The sequence below is a fragment of the Rhinopithecus roxellana genome, chromosome 5 (genome assembly GCF_007565055.1).
Source record: "Rhinopithecus roxellana isolate Shanxi Qingling chromosome 5, ASM756505v1, whole genome shotgun sequence".
Lineage (NCBI taxonomy): Eukaryota > Metazoa > Chordata > Mammalia > Primates > Cercopithecidae > Rhinopithecus > Rhinopithecus roxellana.
The window spans coordinates 160,483,239-160,501,815 of record NC_044553.1 but is presented as its reverse complement, the minus strand read 5'-3'; the positions used below and the strand labels follow the sequence as shown (position 1 = coordinate 160,501,815).

The window sequence follows — 18,577 nt, the reverse complement described above, 5'->3', positions numbered from 1 at the left end:
AACAACTTCCCACAGCAAGACAAGGACCCACAGGATAGACAAAGCCCTCGTGTCATCATGATGCTGCCCCCAGGGTGTGCCACCCCCCGGCAGGCCCCACGGGAGGCTCTGAGTGGGACTTTCAGGGAGGGACCCCAGGAGCAATGCTCAACATTCATGTTAAAGGGCATTACCACTAATGCCCATGAATTGGTGATAGATCAGAAAGCTGACAAATAAAAATAAGAAAAATAAATCAGGAAACAGTCTTCTTAGTCTAACTACCACTAAGTCAATCCAGTATGACGAGATTTTCTTGTGGTCCTTGTGGAGATTAAAATCAACAAGTCACCTAACAGTGGGAAGAACAAATTAAAATCTGGTTCCATCTTAAATCTCTGAACTATTTCTTTTGTACAACAATTAATATGATAATCTGGCTGGATGCAAAGATATTACCAGTTAAGAGCAGTCAGAGAAAATAAATATTTCCTAGGAAGAATCAATTAAAGAATATGCCTTTTGTCATTTAGCTCCTACCACAAGCTCTGAAAGTAGTGTGCACCCTGCACCTGTGCACCCTGTGCACCCTGCGCCTGTGCTGGGGCACGCCTGCTCAGTGCCTGGCCCTGGGACCGCCAAAAGTGAACAAAGACGCTGACGGCAGCCAAAGAGTGAAAGAAAATCAAATCCAGGTAAATGCAGCCCACTAACCACTTACTGACCAATTTTTCAGTACAGCTGTACTTACACTGCTACAATTTTAAAAATTCACAGTTTTGTTTATTAATTTATTTATTTTTGAGACGGAGTTTCACTCTTGTTGCCCAGGCTGGAGTACAATGGCATGATCTCAGCTCACTGCAACCTCCCCTGCCCGGGTTCAAGCGATTCTCCTGCCTCAGCCTCCCGAGTAGCTGGGATTACAGGCACGCGTCACGATGCCCGGCTAGTTTTGTATTTGAAGTAGAGATGGGTTTCTCCATGTTGGTCAGGCTGGTCTTGAACTTCCAACCTTAGGTGATCTGCCCGCCTCAGCCTCCCAAAGTGCTGGGATTACGGGCAGCTTTATTTTTTTAAAAAACGTTTTCGCTGGGCGCGGTGGCTCATGCCTGTAATCCCAGCACTTTGGGAGGCCGAGACGGGCGGATCACGAGGTCAGGAGATCGAGACCATCCTGGCTAACACGGTGAAACCCCGTCTCTACTAAAAATACAAAAAACTAGCCAGGCGTGGTGACAGGCGCCTGTAGTCCCAGCTACTCGGGAGGCTGAGGCAGGAGAATGGCGGGAACCCGGGAGGCGGAGCTTGCAGTGAGCCGAGATTGCGACACTGCACTCCAGCCTGGGTGACAGAGCGAGACTCTGTCTCAAAAAAAAAAAAAAAAAAAAAACAAAAAACGTTTTCACAGGCCATTCATTGGCCATGGACCTATATAGGCTTTTCTCTTAAAGGTGCCGAATTTTAGATTACACTACAAAAAAACTCCACTCGGAAGTCTTCTAGACTCCTTTCAGAGAGTTACTCCTTTCTCTATGCTTAAAACTAATTGAAAAATTCTGTATTACAGAGATTTTTCTGAATTTCTTCAAAGGAATCTCTCTTTATCCCCTTATTCTTTCAATTCTCACCAGAAGTTTGTTACCAAAGTCAGTAGTGTCGCATAAAGAAGAAAGCACTCTCAGTCAAGGCTGGATTCACTATCTTGTATTCAATCCTGATCAAATGCCAACAGCTGTGTTCCTAGAGTTCCCCACTGCCCCTTACCTGGGGATGGTAGACACTCAGAGATTTCACTTTGTGCAAAGGTAGTAACACCTTCAATAAGAAAATCTTGTGCTCTTCTTTGAGTGGTAAGGCAAATCCATTAATTATACTGTAAAAAGAACATTTATTCCGTTTGAACATTTACAAATTCCAGGTTTTAAACAAACATCTTGCTGTTTTTCTTTCAATTTTTGTTGTTTTCACCATCAAAACTCAGCAGGCAAAATATACGTAGCCAAGCATGTTGCCATGCACCTGTGCCCCAGCTAATTTGGGAGGCTGAGGCGGGAGGATCATCTGAGCCCGGAGTTCAAGGCTGTAGTGTGCCATAATCACACCTGTGAAGAGCCACTGTTCCCTAGCCTGGGTAGTATAGTGAGCTCCTATACAGGGGTCTGTGGAACCCTTTATATAGTGCTCCGGTCCCCTCAACAGCCTACGAGGGAAATCCGAGGATTCTTCCTATATATACATATATGTGTGTGTGTATATGTGTATGTATCAGAAAAAAGAGGATATCAGCAAAAAGTTTAAAAATATTAAACGCCTATGAGGAAGCATAGTTATTTTTATCCTTGTAACTACATAATTTAAACACTCTGGGTTTACAGGTGTTACCCAGAACAGCACGAGGCTGGCTCAACAGCAGGAGCCCCTGGTGGCAAAATCTTCCTCTCTAAACAGACCAGGAAGACGGGACAGTTCACGCGGGACCTCCCACCCAGCACCTTCCCTCAGCCTTATCCATCTGTAGGAATTCTTGCTGCCTGGAGTAATTCAGGTACGTTATTCTAATGCTGGTTAACACAGACCCAGCGGATACTGGATGAGGGCTGGTTAAAAACCAGGGCCAGGCGCGCTGGCTCACACCTGTAATCCCAGCATTTTGGGAATCTGAGGTGGGCAGATCACCTGAGGTCAGGAATTCAAGACCAGCCTGGCCAAGATGGTGAAAGCCCGTCTCTACTAAAAACACAAAGCATTAGCCAGGTGTGGTGGCAGGCTCCTGTAATGCCAGCTACTCGGGAGGCTGAGGCAGAGAATTGCTTGAACCTGGGAGGCGGAGTTTGCGGAGAGCTGAGATCCAGCCACTGCACTCCAGCCTGGGCAACAGAGCTAGACTCTGTCTCACACACAAAAAGAAAAACAAAACAACAACAACAAAAACAAAAATCAGTTAGAAAGCTGTTCCCTTGTGCATGAAAAGGGGGTCCTACTTAGAGCCTCCAAAGCAAAGTTTTTGTCTCAAACAACTAGTTTATTGTCTTGGTTTTGTAATTAGGCAAACAGAAGTTACTGTCACTGAGCTGCAGAAGTAGACAGAGCTGTCTCTAACTTGGTCTTCCATTATTCACTCTGCTCAGCATAGCGGGCAATGCGGGAAGGGCGAGCCTGGAGCGGCCCATCAGGGAGGGTGTGCTCACTCACAGGGTCACTCGCAGGCTCAACCTCTTCTGGAAGAAGGATAAAACTAATCAGTCTCTCGGCGGGAGCTGCACGGGGGCCCTACGCACACAGGGGCCCTATGCACGCAGCGTGGCGGGCTGTGTAACACACGTCATACAGCGCTCTGGTCCCTGCAACAACCTAGGAGGGAAATGTGACGATTCTCCCATCTTATAGAAGTACCTGCCCACAGTCACACATCTTGCAAGAGGCATCCTCTTCACCACTCACTGCACTGCACTGAGGAGAAACCCCACCCAAGTTTGTCTAAACTAAAAGTAGAATTGTCAACGGGGACATTTTTTCAAATTACATCTAAAATGGCAAGAATAGCTTTTCTCAGAACTACTGGGCAGGACCTGATCCACTGTGAGAAGAGAGTCTTGTGCTCACGAGCTGCAGGGAGTCACTAGATCCACCCAGAGTGCTAGGCTTCTCCATCACAGACTGCTGAGAACCCTGAACTGCCCATCTACACTACTTCCCTAAAAAGGTGCAGGAAAAAGCACTTGCACACTTACTAGCCATGGGACCCTGAGGAACTCTGGCAAACAGTGGGTTAGAAGGTCTAATAAAAAATCTATGGGTTATCAATTAAATAAAAGTGGCCGGGCCTGGTGGCTCATGCCTGTAATCCCAGCACTTTGGGAGGTGAGGCGGGCAGATCACCTGAGGCCAGGAGTTCGAGACCAGCCTGGGTAACAAGGGAAAACCCCATCTCCACTAAAAATACAAAAATTAGCCAGGCATGGTGGCGGGCACCTGTAGTCCCAGCTACTCGGGAGGCTGAGGCAGCAGAATCGTTTGAACCAGGGAAGCAGAGACTGCAGTGAGCTGAGATTGCACCACTGCACTCGAGCCTGGGTGCCAGAGCAAGAGTCTCAAAAAGAAAAAGAAAAAAAAAAGGCGAGTAAAAACTTTACTTGGATAAAGATGATAAAAGTTTTGAAATGTTAATTATTTTATAAATATACATATAAAAACCCAAAGTAATTGAAAATATTAGCATTTACATGATACCCCAAATGCACAATCTATTCTTCTTCCAAGCTTCTAATATAAACCTTCTTAGGTAACTATTTTTAACATTGCTCTTGAGGAAATAACCGGAACTGTGTTTCCAGAGTAATGATACTGAGGTATACGAAGCACAATCTATGTACAGAACCCATAAAAATGGGAGAGATTTGTCATTTGGCATGTTCTAATCTAAGAGCTCACCAACTCCTGCTTTAAGTGAAATTTTACTTGAATTCTTTTAGAGAATGGTTTAAACTGCCTTGCTTTAAAGGGGGCAGCCGAACTCAATGAAATGGATCACTCTGGTATAAATTCCATCTACAGTCGTCTGCTGCCCATAACACAGAGGCTTACCTTCCCAATATTTCCAGTAGCTCTGCTATGCCATTATGGTGCTCTGTTTCATAAATAAACCTAGAAAAAACAATTTTCCAATTAGAATTGGACACTGAACGTGAATAAGAAAACAATGCCCTAGGGGGAGCCACGGAGCCAGGCAACAAGAAGCGCGTCTATTTGTGCAAACACACAGCCCGTCAGGAACCAAAGAAACTCCTCAAGGCCTGCAGCTGTAAATGCCTCAAGGGCAGGTCTTGCACAAATTTTTTTCTCAATATTTTATTTTGAAAAATTTCAAGCATCTAGGAAAACTGAAAGAGTTCTACAGTGAACACCCATTTCAACACCCAGATTGGACCACGAGCAATGTGCTCCATCTGCTTGATCACATACACAACTGTTCATCCATCTTTTACTCATTCATTAATCCATCTTACGTTTTTGCCGTATTTCAACATAAGCCAATGTCTTAATTTTCAAGCCTGCAATATTTAGCACAGTTCCTGCAAAGGGTAGAAGTGATTCCTGAACACCTCTTATTCTACCTGCCCAGTTTCCCACTGACACCCACGCACATCCTCCGTGCTGCCTCAGGTGCGATCTTTCTGAAGCACTCATCTGCGATAGACCCAGCTCCCTTCCTCTGAGATGTCTCTGTCCACTGCGCCTGCCTCTAGGGGACCCCCGGGACATGCACCCCACCCTCTGTGCCAGCCCGTCTCCCTTCAGATGGGGCCACCGCGAACACAGGGCCAAGGACTTCTCGTGACTATGTTCCCGGGACTAGGAGCAAGTCTGGCATCCGTTTGATGATGAAAACACGTCTGCTGAATAAACTGGGGACAAGGAGAGGGAACAGGGACATGTCAGGAAACAGGAAAATGTCCTCTCCGAAAAGGGGTCCTACAGAAACAAAGAAATCTCTCCCGTCCCAAGCCCTGTGCACCTGGGGTTGGTCTAGAGCAGCCCACTGGGGGTATCCTGCATGAAGTGAGAGGGTCTGAAAGATCCTGCCCATCAGATGAAAACCATTTGATTAGAGACAGCTCTAAGTCAAAAATAAGTTTGAGAAGATTAAAAAATTCAACTCTGAAATTTCCTTCACTTTGTTTGAAACAAATGAAATGTGTGACCGTGATCTTAACATCCACAGGCGTGAAATATTTTTGAAGAATGGGTCTTAACATTTCTATGTTCCCAAACAATCAGAATGCACTGAGAGGTGGTGCTTGAATTGGATCCTGAAGGAGGATTTTAACAGATTTTTTAAAAAAATGGCACTGTGGAGAGGGAGAAGAACTCTGGCTGGAACAAAGGTTTGTGACGTGGAGTGGGGTGGGCAAGATGCGTGGAGAGGGTGGAAGGCCAGCTTAGAAAAACTGAAATCTGGCTGGGCACAGTGGCTCATGCCTATAATCCCAGCACTTTGGGAGGCCGAGGCAGGCAGAACACCTGAGGTCAGGAGTTCGAGACCAGCCTGGCCAACATGGCAAAACTCCATCTCTACTAAATATATAAAAATTAGCCGGGCATAGTGGCATATGCCTGTAATCCCACATATTCGGGAGGCTGAGGTGGGAGGATCACTTGAACCTGGAAGATGGAGGTTGCAGTGAGCTGAGGTGGCACCACTGCACTCCAGCCTGGGCAACAGAGACCCTGTTTCAAAACAAAACAAAACAAAACAAAAAAACCTGAGATCTGCTCTTGCAGGCGCCAGAAAGCAGAACCTTTAGCAGCGAGACGCAGCAGCACAGCAACGCATGTGACCAAAGCCTGAGAGTGAGGGAGAAACGTCACGAGGGCAAACCTTGGTGCCGTGGGTGACAGGAACGACAGTGGTGCCATGACAAGAAACAGAAAATGCTCTCCCCTGGTGTCCCTGAGCCTGCACCTACCCTGAGGTTTGGAAGCTGCGCCCAAGCAGAAGTCAGTGTGTGTGTCTACACTGAGAGGCGCTTTAATTTACCAAACTCACCCTGCAGGCTCCCTTTGCACACACTGCAGCCGTGTGGCTTCAGTTTACTATTCCTCTCGCATGGGCCTTGGAGAGCTGTGCTCTGGGCCCCTCCGAGGCAAAGAGCCCTGAACCCCTTCTGGTCTAGCTCCATCAGCTTTAACATTTACATAAGGGTGGCTTGCTGTTATAAGCCATTTTGTTTTCCTAAATCAACGTTACTACATTCTTACTGATACATTCTTAATTTCTAATTTTTTAAACCTGCTTTGAAGCAGGCAGAAGAAAGAGAAAATAAGGACAGTTCTTTTCCTTCTTCCTTTTCCAGCAGAAGACAAACAGGGACACCATGGGAGGGAAACAGAGATCCCTGGGAGCCAGCAAGAGCGTTTCTCACTCTTTCAGCAGAAAGGGAATCAGACCCCCCAGACACTAAGCTGGGAACCTGCTGGCTATAGAAGTCTCCAGAAGGGATTCTAAATGCCTTTCCTGCCTGTATGATGTGTTCTGGCCTCATGGGAAGAGGTGAGGCCAGAACAAAGGGTAGAAGTGACTCCTGAACACCTCTTATTCTACTTCTTTCTTATTTACTTATTATTCTACTTATTTCTCTGAAGCTGGGCTGTCCTTGTGCCCTGCTTTGACCAATACAAAGGGCAGAAGTCACTCTGCACCAGTTCCAAGCCAAGCTCTTAGGAGGACTGGGGGTCCTGCTTCTCCCCTCTTGGATGTGGCCATGGCTGTAGAAACTCCCACAACCTGGAGGAGCTCAAGGCATCACAGAGGCAGCGTGGGGACCTGCTCAGCAGCCCCTGGGAACCCTCCGGCCCCAGCACACGCCACGGAGCAGAACCGTCTGGATGAGCCCAGCGCAGATGACAGCATCACGAGGAGTGATGGGCCAAGCTGACGGAAGCCACTGAGCTGGGGGCGGGTCCTGACTCCAGGATGGTGTGAGATAGTGACACATCCTGGCGATGACAGGGACAGTTTGATGGCATCTCTCTGCGAGATAAGAGCATGAGCAGGTGCTGCACAGCCTCGCTGCAGGGCCCGGGTGAGGACGGTGCATGACCCATGGCTGGTTATGCAGCAAGAGAAGGAACGGCACACTGCCCTGCCCACCCAGCCTCCAGGTCCCACTGTGTGCCAAAGCAGGTACCACGGGTTATGGACAGCACCGTTTAACTCACACTTAAGCTGACGATAATGAGAAACTATAGAAATAAACAGCAACCTGATATTTACATTTTCAGTTAAGTTGAACCAAATATGTTCAAAATGTTTTTTTCTTAGAAGACACAGCTGTACTATATTGAACTTACATGAGCTGGCTGGGTGTGACGGCTCACACCTGCAATCTCAGTGCTTTGGGAGGCTCAGGCAGGAGGATCACTTGAGGCCAGGAGTTTGAAACCAGCCTGGGCAACACAGTGAGATCCCCATCTCTACAAAAATTAAAAAAATTAGCCAGATGTGGTGGCACACATCTGTAGTCCCAGCTACTTGGGAAGCTGAGGTAGAAGGATCCCTTAAACTCAGGAGTTTAAGGCTGCAGTGAGCTATGGAGTATAGCATCACTGTACTCCAGCCTGGGTGACAGAGTGAGACCCTGCCTTAAAAAAAGAGAAAAGAAAAGGAAAAAAAAAAAAAAAAACTTAGACGAGCTGAATGCATCTCTCAAGATCTTTCTTATTTTTTTCTCACATGAAATGAGGAGGTAGTGGTACTGACAATGAGGACCCAAATCAATGATGGAATCTAGATAGTATGCTTGCTTTTGATTGCATATATCAGGACAATTACAGAAAAGATTATTAAACGCATGCACAAAGACACAAATGCCATACTCTAGCACCAAACCTTTAGTGAGAACTGAACTAAATCATGTGTAATAACTTTTGAATACTAATCTATTTAAGTATTTCGTAAGGTTAAGGTATGACACATTTTCTACTTCTTAAATGCAGGTGTACAGTAGATTTGTGATTCTGCTATCTGAACAAAACCTACTAGGATTAAGAAAACAGAAATAGGTAGAGCTTTAATTTTAGGTCAAGACGACTGAAATTTAAATTATACCTGTTGTATGTTAATTAAATCATGCATATTATGTTTTCATAGATAAGCATACCAGGCAAGTAATGATCTTGTTGAAAAGGAATCATGATACCAAGAAACATAAACTAGAAACATAACATTTTGGAAAGTGACGCCATTCTCTGTTCCAGTTAATGTGTCAGGTCTGGGCTATGCCCAGCACCGGGCTCCATTTTATAAATGAGATGTGGGGAACTTGGAAGGAGTTCAAAGGAAAGTCACACACAGAGTCAAAGGCTCTCATGCCAAAATGCCCTATCAGGTGTGGAGGCCGGGAGGGAATGCGACCCTAATGACCGCAGAGGGGAAGGGCGGGGTGCTCCCGACATGGGATCCCAGCAAGGGACAGGAAGGGCCGGGGCGGTGGGTCTCGGCAGGGGGGTCTCATCTGCGATCTGTCTCAGATGCCCCTGTTCTTTTCCCATGCTTGGTCACGGTGACTAAGAAAGGACCCTGAGGTCTGCGTTGGCCGTGGCTGACACCTGGCCCCTTCTCCAGGCCATGGCCCATGCTCTGTCCACACCCTGGCCCTGCAGTGAGGCTGCGTAGGACCTGCTCATGCTCTTATCTCACAGAAAGACACCGTCATACCGTCCCCATCATCACCAGGATGTGTCACTACCTCGCACTACCTTGCACCATCCTGGAGTCAGGTGCCTTAGAGGCAGACATGAGTGTCAACTTGACTGGATTGAAGGATGCAAAGTATTGTCCCTGGGTATGTCTGTGAGGGTGCTGCCAAAGGAGATTAACATTTGAGTCAGTGGACCCATCCTTAATCTAGGTGGGCACCATCTAATCAGCTGCCAGTGCAGCCAGAATAAAGCAGGCAGAGGAACGTGGAAGGGCTAGACTGGCTGAGTCTTCAGGCCTCCATCTTTCTCCTGTGCTGGACGCTTCCTGCCCTTGAACACTGGACTCTAAGTTCTTCTTGCTTCTGGACTCTTGGACCTATACCAGTTGTTTGCCAGGGACTCCTGTGCTTTCGGTCACAGACTGAAGGTTGCACTGCCCGCCTCCCTACTTTTGAGGTTTTGGGACTCAGCTTGCAGATGGCCTATTGTGGGTCTTCACCTTGTGATCGTGTGAGTCAATTCTCCTAATAACTCCCCTTCATATATTCATCTATCCTATGAGTACTGCCCCTCTCGAGAACCTTCACTAACACAGTTGGGTTGGATGGAACCAATTTATCCCCACTTCTGGGAAACTAGACCTTTCAGTAGAAACAGGAACGATGGAGGGACCCAGGGTGAGGCGCTGGGGAACCTGGTGGCTCAGGAGGGAGCTGTGGGGAGAGGGGAGGGAGGCAGGGAGGATGAGCCCAGCTGGCCCACCGCACAGAGTGCACGAGGGGGTCCACCTGCACGTGACAGACAGGCTTTGAGAAACCCCCTCCACGTGCTGAGTCCTGTCAGAGGAGACGATGGGGTGGGGGAGCACTGAGTGGGGAAGTGAGCATCACCACATCCGAGGACAACGCCATCCACATGTGACTTACCTATAAAATATATTATTTATCTGTTTTCTGATGTAAGCTCTCAAGCCTAGGAATTTCCCATAGATTCTGTGAAGGGTGGTTTTAAGAAAATCTCTCTCCCGAGGATCTTCACTGTCAAAGAGCTCTAAAAGCTTTGAGAAGAAAAAGACACTTAGTGGCTGGCTGTCACCACTCCGTCAGGGCTTTCAGAGTGTCAGCTAATTTGTACCTTACCTGCAATACAAACTTCTGATCAATATATTTCTTCGCTATATTAGGTTGGAAATCTGGAGACTCTAAAAATCTTAAGAAAAATTCATAAACAAGCTAGGAGAAAAAAACAACAACAACGCGTCAAATAACATGAGATTTTATTGAATGGAGATTAAAATATACCAGGAATTGAATCTTTACTGATCTGCAAATATTAGCCTCTTAAAGCCACATATCTACAGAATTAATGCTAAATTACATGGCTTAATTTAATGATAAATGGCGATGTAACTATTTTATTTGGTGAGACCCACAGATGCTTAAACGGCATTTAAACAAAATGATCTCCATGGTTGATGTACACTGTTCAGAGACTACAGGGCACAGATGCCACAAACCAGGCCATGACCCAACTCTGTGGGGGGAGGAGGGGATTTGCAGCCTGTCGCCCAGGAGTGTCCCAAAATGCCAAGGCACAGAGCCAACCAAATGCACAGGAACTCTGGGGCTGGCAGGTAAGAGGGCCCTAAGATGTGGACCCTGAACCGTGACTTCCTGGAGCTGGGACAATTCTTTCCCAGTGCAGACATACTGGGTAGGACAGCGTGGGAGGCCTGTCACGGGTGGATGGCCCTCCCACTCGCATGCCTGGCTCCTGCTCTGCTCTCGCTGACCCTGGTGCCTCCTTGCCAGCCACCCTTCTGCCTTACAAATGCCCTGGGGAAAGGCAGTGGCCAGTGCGGGGCCTGGGGGCCCAGCAGGCACACATTAAATATGAGTACCAAAAACTGGGAGACTGTCGGCTTAGGACCTCTGAGCCTGAATTCAACGGCCATCAACAAAGTGGCCATTTTCACTGAGAGCACACTGACAATTCCACATCTTCACTGGCTGTGTAAAGTGGTCAAACACACATATTAACTTTATTCTGCTGAAATATTCTTCTTGTATGTATGGGTTTGCGAGGACCATCCTACTGAGGAGGAGGGGTCCATCTGCCCAGACCTGTGCGCCTGCTCTGTGGACCCCAGGCTACTCCCATGCATCACTGGTGCCCTCTGATTCTGGTCACCCCAGAGCCCAATACCTGTAGATGAGGCCAGGCTGCTTCTAACGTTGGTTCGTCTTCCTCTGGGTCAAATTCTGCTCCCGTAGGATTGGAGGAAGGTGGTAATGTTCGAAACATGTTAACTGCAAACTAAAATCCACATATTCTATAATTACAACCAGGGCATTTAAAATATTGACAGAGAACATTTTAAAAAGTCTTAGGTAATTCTAACAGTAGCCGCTTCCCATGGTAACTTAGCTCCTCCATATCCTCAAAATGCAGAAGCCCTGTGGGTCCTCAAAGACAGCCTGGATCAAAACTGTAGCAGGAAACGTCACTTTGGACAGGTGAGCATGAAAGTTGACCACCAAAGTCATTTGAACTCTTGACTGTCAAACTTTAAATGACAACCAACACCAACAAAGGCTGATGGCACAGTGATGACTTCTGAGGTCTTATACTATCCAGTGGGTGCAAGAGCAAGGAGAATGTTCAAAATGAGAGTAAGAAAGGGACGAGATGAAGAAGGACACAGCAGAGATTCACAGCTGAAAATGCTGGAAACAGCAAGGGCTGCATGACGCAGGGAGGAACCGTGTGACAATGGCACCAACACCCTCCGCAATCCGCAACGACGAGGAAAGCAACAGGCAGGGTGGGACGACCTCTGAGTCAAAAGCTAGGATCATTTCCAGAGAAAGGACTGCTCGGGGCACAGAGGATTGTTGGGGGCGGCACGGCTGTGCGTCCAGGCATGGGCTGTTCGATTTCTCTCAGTCTGTTTGGACTTGTATAACACAGACTGACAGATCAGTGACAAACAGAAAAGAGTAGTGTTTCCATGTCATACATTTATAACCTATTTTTATTCTGTACTAAGTCTATTTATTTATTTATTTATTTTATTTATTTATTTTTTGAGGCAATGTCTCCCTCTGCGGCCCAGGCTGGAGTGTAGTGGTGCGAACTCAGCTCACTGCAACCTCTGCCTCCTGCGTTCAAGCAATTCTTGTGCCTCACCCTCCTGAGTAGCTAGGATTACAGGTGTGCACCACCATGCATGGTAAATTTTTGTATTTTTAGTAGAAACGGGATTTCACCACTGTTTCACCACGCTGGCCAGGCCAGTTTCGAACTCCTGACCTCAAGTGATCCGCCCCCCCCTCAGCCTCCCAAAGTGCTGGGATTACAGGTGTGAGTCACCGTGCCCAGTCCTCTTTTGTACTAAGCCTAAATATGATTGGTTACCTTATTGAATCTCTGAACGGATCATATGCCAGTTATATAACTGGGCTCTGGTGAATGGCTCTTACAGGTGATCACAAAAAGCCCCAGTTCCACCACTCTCAGAAGCACAAAATTAAAACCTTTGACATAAAAGATTAAAATCTGACTCTACGACAACAATGAGAAGATGTTTCTAGAGAGTCCAGGGCAAACTTGGCTGGCTTTAGATACCCAGTCTTGTAAAGACCAAGTTAATACTCAATGTTACCACTGTTGTTTCTTCCCTTCTTTTTCTTTTTTCCTCTTAAAGACAGGGCGTCGCTCTGCTGCCCAGGCTGGAGTACAGTGGCCATCATTGCTCACTGCAGCCTCCAACTTCTGGGCTCACACGATCCTCCTGCCCCAGCCTCCCAAGTAGTTGGGACTACCAGCATGCACCACCATGCTCTGCTAATTTTATTTATTTTTTGCAGAGACAAGAACTCACTATGTTGCCCATGCTGGTCTCGAACTCCTGGGCTTAAGCAATCCTCCTGCCTTGGCCACCCAAAGTACTGGAATTAGAGGCATGAGCTACCGCACCTGCCTGTTTCTTCCCTTCTTTACTGGTATTGATACTGAACTCCAAACTTTAATATCATTTTTCAGAAAGTCATCAGCGATAAAAGCTCTGAGCATCAAGCATCTGAGCTTGTTCTCTGTGTCATCTCAGAGGGGAGCTGACGTAAAGACCACCTGTAATGGCCTTCACAGATAGTGTAGAAACGCAGGGATGAAAAAAGGGGCTGAAAAGCCAGAAACAACTAATTAAAAAAACTTTTATTAGTAAAAGTATGAGTAATGTTCCTGAGACACAGGTACAAGGAAAAAAGTCTGCAATCTAAAGCCAAGAGTTAGCCTGACTCTCACTGGTGTATGATTTCTGGCAATTTCTACTCTCCAGGGACTGTCCCCTCCTCTGTGAAGCTGATGTGCGTACAGGTCACTGCAAGGAGCCTCCCAAAGAACAGTGATTGCCAGGTGGACGGTCCTGCCTCAGTTGCTGGCCCACAGGAACTCGGTGCAGACAGGGGACTAGTCTGCCGCTCCTGGCACCCTGACCCCAAAGCCCACAGATATGAACAAGGAGATGCTAAGAGCTCAACTACTAAGGAAAGGCCACACACACACTTTGGGTGGGCCGTTGCCTCCTCCCAGGGTGTGTGGAGACGTAACAGAACTGGTCCTGTCAGCAGCAGCCACTGCCGAAGCTCTCCGTATCTTCTAGGGCCATGAAGGGTAGAGAGAGGAAAGTCTGAATTGAGTCTTTAGCCCCTACAGGGAGTGTAGCATTTGTGAACTGGGGTTTTCTATCCTCTCTCTCAAAGCCAAAAGATTGAGGTCAGGGTCCAGCCACCCACAGGACAGGGTCACCTTCAGGAACGGGAGATGGCACTTTGTTATTCGGTGGGTTAGAGCTGTGAGCCCTGCCTGGTGCCGACAGGAGTGGAGCACAGTGTGGGGAGGGCAGAGCCTGGGCATGAACTCTGTGGGTGGCAGAGGAATCTGTGAACAGGACTATGCCTGGCAGGAGACTCTGGGAACAGCCTGTGACATCAGGGCCTGAGGAACCATGGCGCCTGGAAGGAAAGCAGGGCCGCCACTTCCGAGGTTTCTGGGATACAGAGGCCAGAGCAGGAGCTGTAGGGCCACACCACCCAGGAAGCTGCCAAGGGAGAGGGAAGTCAGCTCACCCAGAGAGGAGGCTGTAGGTCTCGGGGGAGAGGAAACAGCTGTCCCTCTGGAAGAGGCCTGCTGCCGCAGAGTCACAGATATGCCACAGAGGAAGAGACCACCATTCTGGCCAAGGCCCCAGGGAGCAAGTGAGCAGAAGAACAGGCAGCTGCCCTTCCCCTCTTCCAGGTTCTGCTCAAAGCCCTGGGGAAGGGCGGGCAAGAAGGGCTCGGAGCCAACCCTGCTTCGTCTCCTCTCCCATGGCACGTCCCTCCCTGGCCAGGCTGCCTGGGGTGCGGTTTAGATGCCATTTGGAGAGGGTCTGAGATGAAAGCTTTAACCTAGATTGGATTTCTGTAACCAGGGATTACTAAAAAGTTAACCAACTTGCCCAAGATGTATTTAGGGTCAGGAAAGTGTGATTGCACCCATCATGGTTAAAGGCGATAACTGAAAAAAAGTAAAATGTCCCCTACTGTGCCAGCTGGCCGTATGTGTCAACCTGGCTAGGTCACAGTGCCCAGCTGTCCAAACACTGCTGTGGGTGTTGCTGTAAAGGCATTTTACAGATGTGGTTAACACCAAGAATCAATGGACTTCAAGTAGCGATCACCCTTGAGAATGTGGGGGCTTCAACTAGTCAGCTGAGAAGCCCGTGAGACCCAAACTGTGGCTTCTTTGAGGAGAGTCCACCTGTGGCCTGCAGTGTCCGCCACGGCCAAGTCTCCTGCCCGCTGCCCGTCCGTGGAGTCCAGACCTGCCCGCTGGACTCACCCACTGCAGAAGGCAAGTCCTTGAGATCTCAATCTGTCTCTCCTGCTGTTTCTCTGGACAGCCCTGACTAAGGCACCCAGTCAGCTGAGACTCCTAAGTAAACTGGTGGTTTCTACGAGCAGGAAAGCTAGTGATTAGGGTTTCCAGTTGAAGCTCTCCCGCACAGTGACAGTCAGCCCAGCAGTCAGGCCCCGTCTCAAACACCTGCACACTCACTGAATGCTTGATGCTGAGCTGAGGGCTCGTAAGGTGGCTCACATAGCTTGCTCTTAACACAATGTCCTCTCTTCAGTATCTGTCACGGACTCAATGGTTGTGGCCTCCCTTCCTCAAATTCATGTTAAAGACCTAAACCCTGGTGTGGCTGGATTTGGAGATGGGTCCTCAAAGAAAACAACGAACGGTGAATGAAGTCATAAGGGGGGGCCCTGGCCCTCCAGGATTAGTGTCTTTGTAAGGAGGGATAGTAGAAGGCTCGCATTCGCCTCCTCTGCACTTGCTCAGAGCAAAGGCCACGGGAGGGCACAGTGGCCGTCTGCAAGCCAGGAAGAGGCCCTCAGCAGGGAACAAACCCTGCTACACCCTGGAGTTTAGACTTTCCAGCCTCCAGAATGGAGAGAAGATACATTTCTGTGGTTTAAGCCACTGAGTCTGTGGCGTTTTCTTATGGCAGCCTGAGCAGACTGATACGACGTCCTTGACTGATGACCAAGCTAGGTCCAGGAAGGCTCATTCCAGCCAATTCTGATCGATTGAAAGTCATTTCTCATGTGTAAGGAAAAAAATCTTGCACTTCTAACTTCTACACACTTTTCTTACCACATTACATTGCATTAATTTAGTACACATCTCTAGAAAAGATTAAATAAAAAGTAGTATTTTGGGGGGAAAAGGAACAGAAAGCATACAGTGTATCACCTCAAATTATTCTCGGGTTTCTAACCTAGCAACATTTCTTAGCACAAAAGCTTCAGGGGCAAATCAGGGGCAGAAGCCTCAGGTACAGAAACCCGGGGTGCTGATGTCCGTGTGCAAATGTCACTGCCATGCTACCTGGATGCATGGATCTGGTCTGAGGAAACAGGGAAGACATCAACGTCATGCAGCGAACACCAAAGAAACTCTGAGGTCTAAGGAGCACTGGGTCTTCTGTGCAGCACACAGGTTCACTGTGACCTCTCAAATGAGACCTACGGATCCAGAGCGCACCCAGAGGTAAGGACGCAGAATCACGCTGCCCAAGAAAGGCAGCACAGCCTCATGCAAACAGTCTCTCTACATCCTCTTCCCACCTAGAAGAAGAACCTCAGAACAAACAGCCTGCCTGAGCCTCAATTTTCTCCTCTGTTGGAAAGGGTAAAGGCCAGGCGTGGTGACTCATGCCTGTAATTCCAGCCTTTGGGAGGCCAAGGTGGGTGGATCACTTGAGGTCAGGAGTTCAAAAGCAGCCTAGCCAACATGGTGAAACCCCATCTTCACTAAAAACAAAAAACTTAGCTGGGTGTGGTGGTGGGTGCCGGGAGTCCCAGCTACTCGGGAGGCTGAGGCAAGGGAATCACTTGAACCCTGGAGGTGGAAGTTGCAGTGAGCCGAGACTGCACCACTGCACTCCAGCCTGGGCAACAGAGTGAGACTCCATCTCAAAAAAAAAAAAAAAAAAAAAAAAAAAAAAGGTAAATCCTTTTTTTTATTTTTTGCATTGGGCTGTAGTGAGAATCACAGAAAACGCATGCAACAGCACTTACTAACTGGGAAAACATTACGCCCGAACAGTTAGCATTACACAGCACTTCCCAAACGTTTGACTGACCCGCACACAAAAATAAAGGCACGCACGTGAGCGCACACGTATGTCTGCATGTGAGTCACACAGCCCCATCTGTGCCAGGACCGACTCTGGTTAATCTCAGGAAGCACCTGCTTCTGCTGCCTCCCTGACACTTCCACTTTCAGTGCTTACATCAGCCCCGCAGATGTTCTCCAAATTGCTAAATTTATTAAATTAGATGTAAACTAGAATGGCCCAAGAAGCAACTTTACGAAAAATTCTTACAATTCAGCAATATCATGCAGCCTTTCTGTATGTGTTATCATTCATTACCAATGAGTGAAGTAATAAAATATTTATGCCATAACATAACTGCAGCAGTGTAACATATAAAAATTTTAAGACATGAAGGGATACATTTCAAAAGAAACAAAACACTGACAGTCTAACTTTAGAGGCAACAGGAAAGAAAGGTTTGATTATTTACAGTTCTCTGTTCAAAACCACAAGGGTTATTGTGTTATTTATTCTCTGTTTTATTCATTTCAACAGGATTTATAACAAATGAATTCATCAAAGATCAAATTACAGTTACTGCAGAACACTTCCTCCCGTGATAGAACTGTTAGGTTCTACAAGTCATATTGCTAAGAGATACATTTCTGGGACGGGCAGAATGTGTAAGCCCCTTCACAATACATGTATTTTTAAACACAAAATTGTCATTTGTTTGCAAATGATATAGCTGGAAAACGGAGGCAACAGACAGACCGTCACAACAAGACTACCACATGCAAATATCAAAAATACGAAACCAACAGCAACCACCTCTCCACTAACAATTAAACAATTACAAAAAAGAAACAGAGACGAAGCCTCCAGCTACCCAGACACCAAAACTATGAAGTGCCTGGGAATTACTGGCCTAGCTATAAGGCCTTGATGGAGAGAGCAGAAAACTCTAATAAAAAGCACTGAAGAATGCCCAAATAAAAGGAGGAACCTTTGATGTGGGATGACATCGTATTATAAAGATGGAACTTCACAAAGCAATGTAAAAAGTAGACACAATCTTAAACTGAACTTTCGATGAACTCAATGAACTTAACTTAAAATTTACGTAGAGGAGTAAAAATTGTGGTAGCATTCTTAAAAGGGAGAAACTACCCCTTTCCCCATTTGTAAAGTGAGTTTGAATCTGCTTTCATGGCGCCAGAACTCAGCTGTCATCTAGAGAACATAAATGTACAGCAATCCCAGCACCTACCACCGTGCCTGGCACCTAGGAGGTCCTCAAACACTTGCTGAGAGTAAATGGATCCTGGGAAAAGCACACATCAGTCACCTTATTAACTGCAACACCAATTAATTACCTGGAAACTGTGAAAAATGTCTCATTAAACCTTTACATCTCAGCTGCAAAGTAATTACAGTCCTAATTGGGCCCCTAATTTTAAGCTCTTCCACGATGCTGTACATTTTCTTTGGAATATTTATCTCAAGTATGACTGGGTGGCTGGGAAGCCCTTGGTTTAAGGTCTCCCTGGCGCACAATGAGTACTCGGCAGCGACGCGAGGCTAAGGGAAAGCCAAGGCCTCTTCCCCCAAATCCACCTCGCGCTTCCTCCACAGCAAGAGCTGCTTTCAGAGAATCGATTTCACCTCCAAATAGATGCCATGATGTGACAGTCAAGAACCACACTGAAAATTCTTACTTTGAATAACTTGCTATTTTTACAATCT

General features: G+C 47.1%; 1 protein-coding gene across 10 annotated transcripts in view; it reads right to left on the bottom strand.

Moving 5' to 3' along the window:
- Window positions 1-18,577, bottom strand: part of PPP2R5C (protein phosphatase 2 regulatory subunit B'gamma) — a 168,760-nt gene that overhangs the window by 33,473 nt on the left and 116,710 nt on the right. For all 10 annotated transcript variants that reach the window (XM_010353637.2, XM_010353638.2, XM_030931400.1 and 7 more), the window contains 5 exons: window positions 11,389-11,499; window positions 10,323-10,415; window positions 10,110-10,240; window positions 4,567-4,626; window positions 1,747-1,855 (listed from right to left, as the gene is read on the bottom strand). In XM_010353637.2, the coding sequence (XP_010351939.1) occupies window positions 1,747-1,855; window positions 4,567-4,626; window positions 10,110-10,240; window positions 10,323-10,415; window positions 11,389-11,499 (504 nt within the window). The remainder of the gene's footprint in view (window positions 1-1,746; window positions 1,856-4,566; window positions 4,627-10,109; window positions 10,241-10,322; window positions 10,416-11,388; window positions 11,500-18,577) is intronic.